The following is a 15221-nucleotide window of genomic DNA, read 5'->3' on the forward strand; positions in this document are numbered from 1 at the left end:
CTGTGGTGGAAGAATTGGTCAGTATGATGCCAAGTAGCCTTGGATTCTGTTGCTTAGTTTCTTGTGATTGCCTCTCACCATCTGGTTATCTCTGGTGTTAGTTGGTCTTGCAGTCTCTGAATGGAACTTGTTTCTCCTGTTGACCAGTGAATCTGTGATCCTTGGATTAAGAGCACTTGTGGAAGACCAGCTCTCTCTGGACAGGATTTTGGTATGGAGGTCTATAGGACAGTCTTAGCTCCAGGGTGCAAATTGTGATGGGAATGTTCCTGTCCCTGACTGTTTGCTCAATGTTTTCTGTGCCCTGTGTGCTCCTGGTAAGTCCCTCTTTGGACAGTTATTGGAGTAATAGTGGGTATTCACCTGTGGGCTTAAGATTGAGAGCACTTCTGGGAGACCAGCTTTTTCTAGTCAGTATTTATGCAAGAAGGTTGTGAAACTGCCCTAGTTCTGCTTGGAAATGGAGACTGAAAGATGGATCCAGATCTGGCTTTAAAGGAAACATTTCCACCTGAAAGGATTGAAGGTGGTTCACCAAATTTATTGTGGATGGCTTATACAGAGCTAATTTGTGTTAGGTCTAAGTAAAAATTTAGAGAGATCTTTAGTGTTTCCTTTAAATCATATGCTTTAAGGTTCACTTTGAAGAATTAGAATTAAGCACTGATCAACTCTTTGGCAACCAGCTTGGCACTACAGTCTCCTCCCTATATTTATGGGCATTATGGGATCATCTACTGGAGCTTTGTTAGGTTATCAACAGCAACATCTCTGAAGAAAACTGCTTTTTTTTTCTCGATCATCAGTCATCAGTTCCCAATAACTCCTCAGGTAGGGGCAGAACTTCATGAGCCTCTCCCCATACATTCTGGGGTTTGGGTTGTCTTGATCTGCTATAGGGTTTGTGCAGGCAATTATAGCTGCTTTATGTTCATGTTGCAATAGCTCTGCTATGTCTGAAAAATATTATTTCACTATTTCTGACCCTAGTAATATTTCTTTTCCTTCTTCCACTGTGATCTCTGAGCCTTTTGGATGGTGGTGTGATTCGGATATCTCATTTAGATCTGGTTATGCCCTCACCAGTCTATTTTCTACAGGTTTCTGTCTTAATAACCTATTAAAATCCTTCTCCAATGACAGCTGAGAGATGCACAATCTGCAGCTATAAATATTAGGATTTAATGAACCATTTTGGTTTAAAGATTAACTCTTTGCCATTGAGAATTTAGTTATCATATCATCCTAATAAAATTAATGTTCTGAGATATCAGTATCCAATTCACTTGTATACATAGATTTTCAAAATTTGGGGCTCTACTGTTTAGAATAATCCGACAATAATTTCTTGATATAGGATTAATACCCCTAGGGTTAGTAATGTATCTTAACCTGCCATTGTGAGAGATTACATAACTCATTCATGAGCTGTAGCTTTTGAAGACATGAAGGAGAAACCCAAAGCAATAGTGACCTGTCCATGAGACATGACATGCTCTCCAGAGAGAACAATCCTCTGCTTGATATTTCTTGAGGCACACAGAAAGTTAGGCTGACGTGAAGTTTTGCTCATGGAGTCTGGGTCACTGCTTCTCATCTTATTTCAGCCATCCTATGAGTCCTTCTAGATACAAAACGAATAAAAAAAAGAAAATAACATTAAGCTTAAAATATGTAATTATAGAGTTGAACTTCTAACTCAATTTACTGTTACTTCCAGACTTCTTGTGAAAGTCTCATTTCAACATCAAAGAACAAAAAATGGTGTGCATTTTCGGCTCATCATTATGTCTCAGGGATTATACACAGTACCTGGGAAGAGTTGCAAGTCACATTCCCCTTCCCATTGCTCCAAACTTTCCACTGCAGCCACTGAGTATTTCATTTAATACTCATTAATGGCTCATCAAAAGAATAGGGGGCAGAAAAGACCATTGTACTCAACACTGGGAAACTGGGCAATTGCTGACTGCCTCATTTTGTACCTGTGGGAATACACATGACCAGATGGAAAATACGCTAGTACTGTAAAGTAACAACATACATGAGATAAGTCTGCCTGTTGCAAGACATACTGATGAACTGATAATGTGTTTTCATTCTTGTCATCATACCGTAGCCTCAGACGATACACATGACTCTCAAGAGGACATTGCAGTATTATGAACATCACGTTATCGGGTGAGTAAAATTCAGTGCTTTATCAAGTGCAGCTGCTGAGCTAGTAAGGTAGTGCGCTCCTGAGGTTAACTTCATGGGGTCTTCTTAGCATGTAGGTTAGGATTAACAAGTACTTTACAGTAAAAAATACTTTGGTTTATTTGCATTTTCTTCTTTTAAATAAAAAATAAAATTCTCTTTTTTGTTTTTCTCACACTTTCCCCATTTTTAGTTTTCATTTGTAAGACTGAATCTTATAAGTTTGTTTTACTACTACCAAAGGATTGTTGGTATCAAAAGGAGGCTTTCAATGGGGTTTTGAGTCTTCACATAGAAGTTGGCTGCTGTCACCTTTAGGATAGGTCTTGTTTTAGCAAAGGTCACATGCTCCATGTTTTCTCTATTAGTCCCCATTTCTTAAAAATGGTTTTGGAAATTGTGTGTATTACTAACGCTTCAAATCAAGAAGTAAGAAATCAAGACCTTACTAGTACAGAGATTTTTAATAAAACGTAATGGTTATGTTAATAACACCAAAATTAAATGTCATGATTAAGTGATATTATTTCAGTGAAGGAATTTTTCAGTAAGAAAGCACTAAATAAATAAGACTAAACTTACTTTTGACTGACTATGGTAAAAAGCAGTTTAACCAATAGCAAAAAACTGAAATTTACATTTGCGAGTAGTCTAGCTTGTCAAATTAGATCAATTAACATTAGGAACAATGAATATTGTAACCATAAATTGGCAATATTTTTTTTTTTTTGTGCTGCAAGTGTTTGGCTTGTAAAACTCAAACTCTTGTAATTCTTGAAATATTATTAGGGATCATAATAGCCTATATTTTGGGGTGTTAGGATATAATGTGATTAAAATAAAGGAGAAGGGACAGAAGAATAGAAAGTGGTTTAAGTGCCTCACATAATACCATGTACTTTAAAGCATGTGATTTTTATGTTGGTTGTCATTCAGTGGCAATTTCTTTGAAACTTTGACACATTAAATCTCAGGAGAGCAGTGCTAAGAGAAACATATTTAAACTTCTGAGATGGCTTTAAATTTTAATTTGATGCCATTAGTGATTTAAAATAGTTTATCTTCATGGAGCAAAAGAATGCCAAGTTAACGTACATTTTAACATAAAACCAATTACTCATTGGAGTTGCTACCGTCAAAGTTTGCTCTGTGGCTAAACTTAGTTCATATACCTAAATAATTTGTCAATTATAGTAAGTGCTGTATATTTGTTACAATTATTTAAAATATTTTGTGATAATACCAGTTATTAAAGCCAAAGTATTGTTTTTGAAATTTCAGTGCCAGTCTTTGCTTTGGAACCAAGTAATTGTTAAAATGCTCTTATTCCATTGCCATAGGGACAAACTGGGAGAGGAAGATTTCCATTGAAATAGATCCGTAGCCTCACCGTGTTATTAACTGAATAGCCTCTGGCCATTGGTTGGATGCAGTTCTCTTTTACCGAACTGGCATAGCTCTCTTCAGTGTGTGTGTTGACATGAACTGATATGACTCCATTCTAGTTTGTCAAATGGTCTGAGTTTTCTTTCTTCTGTCCCACACAATATAAGGACTATGGATAATCTGTCTCTAACAGATTGTTGTTGTCCTGGTGTCGTATTTAATTAAAATGGACCATCAACCTGTTTACTTAAATGATGTCTAGGACACGGACCACTAGTGCCTTCATTTGCCATGATGTTGACGATGACTAAGGACTAGTTGGTTACAGTTTCATTGCATCTGTCTTTTTTGACTTTCTTCCATTTTCCCTACTTCCTTTTTCAACATTCCTATTTGACTTTGAGGCTGTTTGCTCTGTACTTCTTTTTATCAAACTGAACAAGGAGAAAAGCTAACATCATAAACACTGGGACTAATGTCCTCACCCCGATGTGCTGTTCCTCCCCACAAAACAGTTTACTTACTTCTAACTGTAAAAAGTAATGAATCTCCCTTAAGGGAGGTTTAAACGACAGAGAATCAGTGCCACAAAGCATTATTTTCTACATTTTTTGAGATGTATTCCTAACAAGAAAATTCTTTTTCTACTTTCTGAAAGTCACATTTATCATAGGCAAATCTTGTAGTAGTTTGGAAACCACAGATGGAGAATCCAAAGCAGGAGAGATGACAGAGTGGATGTGTGGAGCCTTTTTAACTTCTCAGTACGGTCTCAACCTCTGGCTTATCAATTTCTCCCTTTCTTTCCTTAAAACTGTGTCCTTTGATCTGTTTTACATATCAATATCAAAGGAAATATGTACCGCTCCTGAGTTCTTATAACTGTTGCCCAAAGAAACTCCCGCAGGCTTTTTGCTGCCTCAGAATCCTAGCACTGGACTAACGGAGCCTCTGTTAACTGGATCACAAAGAGGATGGAGCCTCTTGTGGAATAATATAGCATTTCTGTCAGAAACTCCTCAGTTAAGCACAATTATTCTATATTTTAATTTATTTTTCATCTGTTCCTGTATTTATTCATAAAGATAATTTTATTGGGAAAATGAATGCTAAAATAATACATTCATGTTATATGACACACCTTTTCCTCTCTATTGCTGTCATCACCATCATCATCTCTTACTGAGAGATTTTGATCTAGTTTTCTTGCTTCTATTTATTGTTGCCTAGTCCTGTGTTTTTATTCTAAAAATGATTTAAAATTTACTTAAAGTCAGTAGTTCTTAAATAATTAATCTGAATTAGAATTAACTTGTAACTACATATATTTATGTATTTATGTGCATGTACACACACACACACACACACACACACACACACACACACACACTTAAAAATGACAAAGTATTAGTTTGATTTTTATAATAAGAAGCTGAATAGTTTCACAGTGGCTGTTTGCACACTAGAGTGAAATCTGTAATTGCCCAGTCTAAGAAGCTACAGAATAAAGAACACAGTGAAGTTCTCGGTGTGAAGATAAGGGGTGTGTCTTCCCACCTCAAAAGATCTAGATTAAAGGTGTATCATTCCCACCTCGAATATCCAGAATAGAAGTGGATATTTCTTTCTTTCTTTCCTTCCTTCTTTCTTTCTTTCTTTCTTTCTTTCTTTCTTTCTTTCTTTCTTTCTTTCTTTCTATAAACATCTGCCTGAGTTTTGGTCTGTTAGAGAATCAAGATTGAAGGAGGTAAAACTGGAGCAAAATAGATGACATATTTAAATATTAAATTGCAAAAGTAAAAAAAAAGTGGCACTAAAGATATTTTACATGGAATTTTTTTCTATGTATGTCCATATATTTTTGGATTTTTTAAACTTTACATTGGGAATGTTATCTCCTGGCTACCCCTCCGGAAACCCTGCATCCCTCCCCCTCCCCTGCTTCTGTGAGGATGCTCTATTAAGGAGATGCTCTTTGAGTTTATTAGTGTAGTAGTCCGGTCATGTCCAGAAGACCCCGCTATGTCCAGTGCTTCCCGACCTCTGGTCATTACAAATTTGCAATGACATCCTTGGGGACGGGGTATAGATGCCTTATGTTTGGCTGAGTACTCTATACTTTGACCAGTTGTACATTTCCACTGAAAGAAGAGACTTCTCTAATGTGTTTTGGGAGTTTTCCTATTCTATGAGTATAGAAACACAAACATAGATGTCAGTTTGATATTTCTTCCATTCAGCAAAATAGTAGTAGTAGATTCACCCTGTGGGTCCTATAATTTTTGTGCATTCTTAGCCAGATTTACAGTACCAGGCATGCCTTTCCTCTCATGTAGCATAAGAATAGATAAAACAGTGGTTGGTTGCCTTTTAGCATCTGTGACACTACTGTACACGTGGACATACCCTGCCTGCTGGTTTTTATTGTGGCTCACAGGGTTCACAGCTCGTGGACTTACCCTGCCTGCTGGTTTTTATTGTGGCTCACAGGGTTCACAGCTCGTGGACATACCCTGCCTGCTGGTTTTTATTGTGGCTCACAGGGTTCACAGCTCGTGGACTTACCCTGCCTGCTGGTTTTTATTGTGGCTCACAGGGTTCACAGCTCATGGACATACCCTGCCTGCTGGTTTTATTGTGGGTCACAGGGTTCACAGCTCGTGGACATACCCTGCCTGCTGGTTTTATTGTGGCTCACAGGGTTCACAGCTCGTGGACATACCCTGCCTGCTGGTTTTATTGTGGCTCACAGGGTTCACAGCTCGTGGACATACCCTGCCTGCTGGTTTTATTGTGGCTCACAGGGTTCACAGCTCGTGGACATACCCTGCCTGCTGGTTTTATTGTGGCTCACAGGGTTCACCGCTGGGTAAGACTCCTCCTCCGAGAAGCCTGGATTCACCTTCTGGTACTATGGCAGGTATCCAGAAAGGCAGAAGCTTCCTCGTCAGTACCAACCTGATTTTACCATGTCTTAACCAAACAGGTTTATTGAGAGTAACCAAGAGTAAAGGCCATAACATGTATCTTTAGGGGATCTCTAGACCGTCTCTTGAGAAGCATCTCACATCGGTCACTGGGCTTTTATTTGGTAAAATATGGCTTCTGGGAGGAGCATTGTCTACTGTGTAGGGCAATTCCAGATGAATTCTTTTGTATGGAGCTCTGCAAAATTTAAAATCTCAAAAAACAGTAGGTTTCAATAAGATGTTTCTAAATACCCCTAGTGTTAGAAACCTCCACTGTCTCTCTGCTCTTTTCCACACTCCAGTCCCTATCTCCACCTGAAGCTCCCTTCCCACTCATATCACTCTCACACTCTCACTTCCTGCCCAGGCTGTTAGAAAGTTTACAACTAGTAGATGTGCGTTTGGCTTTTTCAAACATGCCCAATATTAGTTATCATCCTCTCCACCCCGTCCTCTGCCCAATACATCCATCTCTCCCGCTACTGGAACCTCTCTTCTCATTATTTCTCTTTTCCCCTTCAATACCATATTATTTTATTATACCCCCAAGAGCTTTCTAAGTAATAACCGCTCCTAGGTATAGTCCTATACTGTGAATGTTATTGGGACTGGTGGCTTATGACAGAATTATGTTTAAAGAATCAGTTATTTTAAAGGTGGTTATCCAGAAAGCATAGACTGTATGCACTCGGTGTAGAAAAGAGTGCATTTTCAAATTCTTTCAAATATTCTTATATATACTAATTTTATTTTCTTCTTAGTTATAGGGATGCAGAAAAGAATTTCCACAATATATCTAACAGATGCTCCTATGCAGACCACTCCAACAAAGAAGAAATTGAAGATGTCTCAGGAATTCTTCGGTGTACTGCTAATGTACTCGGTATATTAACTATATTTTTATATGATTGACAGAGAATATAAGGGAAAGGGAAAGGAAAGGTATGAGTGTTTTATTTTTTCTTATGTTTTGAGAGTGTCATAATTGGAGACCAAGACTTTGTCATTAAGTATTTGTTTTTTATACCCATAAAAATGTTTGTGTGTGAATTACAAACAAGTTCTTTACTTGTAAGCTCAAAAATAAATTTTTACATTCCTGGGAAACATTTTCAAATGTTTCTATATTAGCATTCAACTGATATAGTTCATAATTCTCTGGTGCTGACCTTCACCTGAATTGTATGATCTTTCTTCTCAAGGCTATACTTTCTTATTTTCTTGGATGTCCTTATTGTGACACATCCGTGAAGCTTGTCATCTACTGGGTGATGACATACTTGGGCTTAGAGCTGGGGACTGTGCATCTTGGAGATGCCACTATCTGCCTTCAGGATTTTGGATGTTCCCAACATGGGAAAATGTGCTGTAGTAAGTGGAGCCATGCGTTCTGTTCTTTAACTGAGTTGGATTCTAGAAAAGCACGAAGGCCGTGGCGTAAACATCACAGCTGCAATCTGTTTACTCCTGATTTCTTACAGAAGTCATTCAATTTTTATCATTTAATTTTCTTTCGCTTACTTCATTTGAAGTGAACATAATTCAGTTGTTTTTGGAATCTTTGTTTTCTTTATGCCTCAGATAGGGATCGATAGCACCTCAGAGGACCAACAATTGTTTGAAGGCCTAGGAAACTTACCAAAGCCTGGTTCTTAGCTTTCTTCCAAAGTGGGGAAAAATTGTTCACAGATAAGATTATTGTTTCCTAATTAGTAATTACTTGTGTCTGTTTTTTTGTTACATGGTTTGCAAATTGATTTTTGTTCACTACATGTTAGAGTCCTAATAATCACTGTGACCACAACAGCATTCTCCCAAGAGGCCCTTATGCAAGAGAAGACAGATATGAAAGGTGCCCTCTCCACTTATGGCCTTGAGTATTAAATTGTTGCATTATTTCAATCTCAATATCTAGTTATTTTAGTTGTCTGAAAAAGAGAATATTTTAAAGCCTAATTTTAGTTTGCATTAGTTGTAAAAGTATGCTTATACTCCTATAAAACAGGACACTTTGTATTTTCCTAGTAATTGTGCCGATTTAGTGCTGTAGTAAAATGTGTTTTTATAGGGCCTGTGCTGTGTTTATTTTGAACATGTTGCCACTTGGTACCATGGCTTAGGCTTTGCTAGCGATGGGACAGAGAGAGTAAGGGTAGAAAATTCAGAGAGTATGATGACAAGTTATGTCTTGATCTTTGCTATAATGAGTTAAATATCAATGTAGTTATGACATCCTCAGTTTTTAATTAATCGTTCTGCTCATTTACATCTCAGATGATATCCCACTTCGCGGTTTCACCCTGACAAGCTCTCCATTTCACAACCTCCCCCTCCCTCCCCTTTGTCTCTATGAGCTCACTCCCTCAACCACCAACGCTCTACCTCTCCAGCACTCCAGCATCCCCCTAAGCTGGGGCATCAAGCTTCCACAGGACCACCCGCGTCCTCTCCATTGATGTCAGACAAGGCTTTCCTATGCTACATATATATCTGGAGCCATGGATTTCTCCCTGTTCACTCCTTGGTTGATGGTCTAGCCCCCAGAGCACGGCATGGTCCGACCAAATGATATTGTTCTTTCTATGGGATTGTAATCCCCCTTTGCTCCTCCAGTCCTTCATCAGGCTCCCCCACCAGGGTCCCCGAGACTAATCTGAAGGCTGGCTCCCAACATCTACATTGGTCAGTTGCTGGCTGAACCTCCGAAGAACAGTCACACCAGGTTCCTGTCAGCAAGCACCTTGTGGCAACAGCAACAATGTTGGGGGTTGCAGACAGGATAGATTCCTGAGGTGGGGCAGATGGCCCTTCCTTCAGTCTCTGCTCCATTTTTTTTTTTTTGTCCGTGTTCTTCCTTTAGACAGGAACATTTCTGGGTTAAAAACTTTAAGATGGTTGAGGGGCCCCATCCCTCGACCTGGGGCCTTGCCTACGGAGGTAGTCTCTATGGATTCCTGCTAAAGTGATCCCCACTGAGCACCGGGAGTCTAACTTCCATGGTGTCTGGGACCCTCCAGTGGCTGTCCACAGCTCTTCATTCTGGTGCTACATATTTTTATACGATTTTCTGACCACATGGCTTCACTCCAGCACAGTCCAGTACCTGATACTGTCCTAGTTATTTCCTTCCCATCTTTTATTGGTCCCAGGTCCTCCCTCCCTCCACCATTCAGGACAGAAACATCCACACACTGGTCTTCCTTCTGCTTAAGCTCTGTATGGTCTGTGTGCTGCCTCCTGGGCATTGTGAGCTTTAGAGCTAATATCCACTTATCAGTGAGTGGTCTCACTCCACGAGAGCTGCTCCAATATGGAGCCAAGCGCGAGGACTCTGCCACATGGCCCCAAGCTGCCCTCTCCATGAGGTTCCCTTCCCAGGCGATTCGTTCCACCTGCCCTTTTGCTGCCCTGGTGGACACGAATGCCCCGGCATATTACTTTATCCCACCACCTGGAACAAACATGACTCCAAAGCCTGGTATCTTATCAAACAGGTTTATATGTCAAATTTTCAATCCATAAACCCTCTACACAATAAGCTTACAACCCATGAACAAAGATACAAACTTCCCATCTATATGAGATAAAAGACCCATGGAAATCCTTAGAAATAATAATAACAATCTCATCAAGCTAGAGATGCGCTGAGAGAAACATAAACATCCACCTTCATCTTCGTTCCTCCCAAAATCTCTCCTCCTCTGCTCCTCTTCTGTTTTCCTAGCTTTTTTCCTGCCCGCCTCTCTACTGTCCAATCATGTAACACTTTAACATTAATCCACACATAGCATGTATGTTCTTTTGTGGCTCAGTTACTTCCCTCAGGATGACATGTTCTAGTTTGATTCATTTGCTTGTGGCTGGGTTACCTCACTCAGGATGATATTTGCTAGTTCCATCCATTTGCCTAAGGTTTTCACGAATTCATTGTTTTTAATAGCTGAGTAGTATTCCATTGTGTTAGCCCTCTGTCTAATGTAGGGTCAGTAAATTTATTTTTCCCAATCTCTGTGTTGCCATTTTGTCCTTACAAACTCTTTTCATTTATGAGGTCTCATTTTCCAATTGTTGTTCTTAGGGCATAAGTCACTGGTTGATTTTTGAGAGATACCATGAGGTCCTGAGAAGAAGGTACATTCTTTTGTTTTAGGGTAAAATATTCTGTAGATATCTGTTAAATGCATTTTGCTTGTAATGTTTTTTGGTCTCTCTGTGTCTCTGTTTAGTTTCTGTTTCCATATATGTCCATTTGTGAGAGAGTGGTATTGAAGTCTTCCACTATTGTTGTGTAAAGTTTAATGTATGCTTTGAGCTTCAGTAACTGTTCTTCCCCATCTATTTTGATAAATTTTGTTTTAAATCTACTGTATTGAATATTAGAATGGCTACTTTTACTTAGAACTATTTGCTTGGAAATTTTTTATAGCCTTTTACTCTGAGGTAGTGTCTGTCTTTTCACTGAGGTGAATTTCCTGAATGTGGCAAAATGCTGGGTACAGTGTATGTATCTAGTCTGTTCGTTTACCTATATCTCTTTATTGGGGAATTAAATCCATTGGTATTGAGAGATATTAGGGACCAATACTTGTTACTGCCTGTTATTTTTGTTGTTAGAGGTAGAATTATGTTTGTGTTTCTCTTCATTTGGCTTTGTTGTAAAAAGATTAATTTCTTGCTTTTTCTTCAGTATAATTTTCCTCCTTTTGTTGGAGCTTCCCTTCTATTATCCTATGTAGAGATAGATTAGTGGAAACATTGTTTAAATTTGTTTTATTCTTGCAATACCTTGGTTTTTCAATCCATGGTAATTGAGAATTTTTCTGGGCAAAGTGGTCTGAGCTTACATTTTTATTCTCTTAGGTTATGTATGACATCTGCCCTAGATATTCTGTCTTCAGAGTCTCTGTTGAGAAGTATGCTGTAATTCTGACAGATCTGCCTTTATATGTTACTTGATATTTTTTACTTATTGGTTTCAATATTCTTTCTTTGTTCTGTTCATTTGGTGTTTTGATTATCATGTGATGGGAGGAATTTCTTTTCTGGTCCCATCTGTTTGGTGTTCTGTAGGCATCTTGTGTGTTTATGAGCATTTGTTTCATTATGTTAGGGAAGTTTTCTTCTATAATTTTGTTGAAGATGTTTACTGTCCCTTTGACTTAGGAATCTTTACTTTCTTCTGTACCTATTATTCTTAGGTTTGGTCTTATCATTGTGTCCTGGATTTCTTTCAATACTATGAGTTAAGAGCTTTTTGCTTTTTGCAAATGAAAATGATTGCAATAGGCTCATAGACTTGAAAGCGTGGTCACCAGAGTGGCACTGTCTTAAAGGGTTAGAAAGCATAGCCTTATTGCATAGGTCAGCTTTGAGGTTTCAAAGACCCATCCCAAGTCCAGAATCTCTTTCTGTCTCAGTCAGTAGATTAGGAAGTAGCTGCGGTACTTCTCCAGCACAATTTCTGCCTGTGTGCTGTCATGCTATGATGCCAACTGGCTAATCTTCTGACACTGTAAAGAAGCTCCAATTAAATGCTTTCTTTATAAGAGTTGCCATGGTCATGGTGTCTTTTCACAGTAATAGAAGGTTGACCAAGAAAATAACTAATGAACTCATAATGCTATTATAATTTATTTTATTTTATTTATTTTTTAAAACAACTTTATTTTACAAAACAAAGATAAGTGTACAGATTTTAAACATTTTTTGCTTAAAATTATACATTTTTGTCAGTACTGACTAAAATATATTCATATAGTTTTATGTAAAAATTATTTTAAAATCTATAATTTATTTTAATCCAATAATGTTGAAGCAAGACTAGCTAGAGCTCTGTGCTTATCTAGGAGGATTTAACAATTTACCGATGGGAATCTGATTGGAATCACTTATTCCATGTATCTATCACTCATCACACTTCTCATTTGTAAACTGGAGATAATAAAATTATAAATTTCATCTCTTCAAGTTGATAGGTAAAATACAATGGTGTAAAGTACTTACAATAATCTAGGATGTCACATGCCAGTGCCATGGTGGTGTTTGCTATTGTTATAAAACTATCTTTTCATAACTACTGGGAGGACAGTTTTGTTGATTTTGTTAATAGGTGAAGAAACTAATTTTCTTTAATGTGTTAATCTTTGGCTCAACTCTGAACAAAGAAACCACATTGTTTAAATCTGGGTCATTATGATTTCAAATATCATATTCCTTACATCACTTTTTTTCTCAGTTGTTAGACTAAAAGTTTCATGCCATGTCCCTAATACTGATTATGCCCATCGTATACCTTTCTAGTTCTATAAATAATCAGTCATGATTTTAAATTTTACTTAATTCATTTTTTTTTGTTGTTGATCTTCCTACATTAAGTACCCCAAGTAGCCATGATGATAGGCTTCTACTGATGGCCCAGCTTTTTCAAATTGAACTTGGGAATTTTGCATATATGATCAAAACTGTCTAAGAGAATTTGTCTTCAGCACTGATGACTTTGCAGCTTTAGTATTTGGATCATTTCCAGTTTAGGGACAGTAATAGTTTTCTTTAGCTTTTACATGCTGAAGATGCAAATTTAGGGTGGCAGTGTTTACCATCATGACACAAATGTGACTTCACACTTATAATGAATGCAGTAAACACAGTACTGAAACTTCTAACCTGAAGTTTTCCATTAGATCTTGGTATGTTAAACATGGATTAGTATGTCAAATGCTATTGGACTGGTAACAGGCTGCATAAGATCTTTTAATTAATTAATTAACAAGTTAATTAATTGATTTTTTATTAGATCTTCTCTCCTCACTTTGATGCTAGACACTGCTCTCTTCAGCTACATATACAACTGAAGCAATAGTTCTTTCAATGTATGCTCAGTGGTTGGCGTTTTAGTCCACGGGAGCTGTGGAGAGTTTGTTTGGTTGATAATTTTGCTCTTCCCATGAGGTGCTGCATAAGATTTTAAAGAGAATATCTTTAATTAATTCTGTGACAAATTGACACATGTAAAATGTATTTTGATCATATCCATCCTACAAGTTTTCCTTTCTGTCTTTTCAGGCATCCCCAACATATTTTTTCCCACCTTGATGTTCTTCCCATTCCATCATTTTTAAATTTATTTTTGTTTTGGACTCTTGATTTATGTTGTTGGCTTAATCTTGGCCAAGTAGGCATATCTGAAGTAGTTTATGAGTGAATATCCATGCCGGGTCCAGATGGCAGCATTTCACAGCATCCCTCTCCATCTTCCAACTTTTGTATTCTTTCTGTTTGAGTGGGATGTGTACCATTTAGATAGTACATCTAAATATAGATGTGCCATTTAGATGTGCACATTCAGTTGTCACTTATTCTTGTCACCTTTGTCACTATGATTGTTTGGCTTTCTGGACAAGGTTAAGGACAACACTAGTTATGCGTTTAAATGTGAATATTTGGAAGTCAGTTAGACAATATGTCAAATTTTCCAGATAACAGCATTAAGTTATTCCATAGGGCCTATGACTCCATGAGATAGAGATTTCTTTTTAAAACCACATTTTCAGTACCAGTCATGAATTCTACCTTGTGTAGAAGGCCTCAAATTCAATTTAATCCATAAGCACATTGTGTCTGTCTGACAGGGTTCACCCCCAGGCAGTACTACTGATGGATATTCTTTCTCAGCAGTTTGCATAGGGTCTTACAACAGAACAAAAGCTATCAAGTTTGGAGACTGTTTAAAGTTTATTCCAGATTGACCTCTATGTCCTATAATAACAATATATAGTCTCTCCAGTAGTCGGATCTTACCACTTAGCTGTTACCAGTTAGCGAGAGTGATCAGTAGTGATAGGCTGTGATCGTTTGTGTGTCTCTGGGATCCCTGTTCAATGACTTACTGGGAGGTATTTCGTGCCTGGCACCGACATTTTCATTTACTGTCTTCTGTCACTTGGGGAATTGTTCATCTACTCAGTTTATTATTGTTCAAATTCTTCTGCTTTTATAAAAATTAGATCTTTCTATTAACCTAAAATGTAGTGTGTTACCATAAGTATTTTTCATAATTCTTAGTTTTAGTTAATCCAGTCCCACCCATTTCTTATCTGACATTAAATTTCATCCATACCTAAATATTTAACACCCAGTGTTCTTCCTTCTAATTTCACAACACAAATGTTTTACTTTTCCCTCACCCCAAAAGCTGGGTTACTGAGTTCATTGATTTGGTTAAGTGTTTTTAACCTTAAATTGCTGTGCATGTTCTGAGAACAATATTTAATCAAGGAATTTTATGTGTATTTTTATGTGTATTTATGTGTATAATATGTGGCAGTGTCCACATATTATAATTTTTTTCTAAGGCCTGATATACAGTTTTTCTAATTTTTAGGAAAAGATGTGTTAATTGTGGCTGAAATTTGAGTTCTCTACAATTTATATAGAACCCAAACCTAAGATCTTTGTTACCAGTAATGAAACAAGATCCTATGATTATATATTTAAGGTTAAAAACACAGTGTAGAGACGTAGGGTCTTTTTCTAATGTAGATTTTATTTCTCTTTTTGGAGTTTCATATTCTGAATCTTGTCACATTTATTCTGCTAAACCTCTTTTCATTCCTAGAATAATATAGCAGTAATATGTCTTTCCTTTGTAAATCTTTGTCTTTGGCTTTC

At 37.4% G+C, this 15221-nt stretch overlaps 1 protein-coding gene across 1 annotated transcript in view; it reads left to right on the plus strand.

Annotated features, from left to right (window-relative positions):
• Nucleotides 1-15221, plus strand: part of GUCY1A2 (guanylate cyclase 1 soluble subunit alpha 2) — a gene marked incomplete at both ends in the record, with an annotated part of 289102 nt that overhangs the window by 22854 nt on the left and 251027 nt on the right. The window contains 2 exons of the mRNA XM_080932509.1: nucleotides 2120-2181; nucleotides 7316-7437. Coding sequence (XP_080788635.1) covers nucleotides 2120-2181; nucleotides 7316-7437 — 184 coding nt within the window. The remainder of the gene's footprint in view (nucleotides 1-2119; nucleotides 2182-7315; nucleotides 7438-15221) is intronic.

Source organism: Micromys minutus, assembly GCF_963924665.1.
Source record: "Micromys minutus genome assembly, chromosome: 18".
NCBI classification, from domain to species: Eukaryota; Metazoa; Chordata; class Mammalia; order Rodentia; family Muridae; genus Micromys; species Micromys minutus.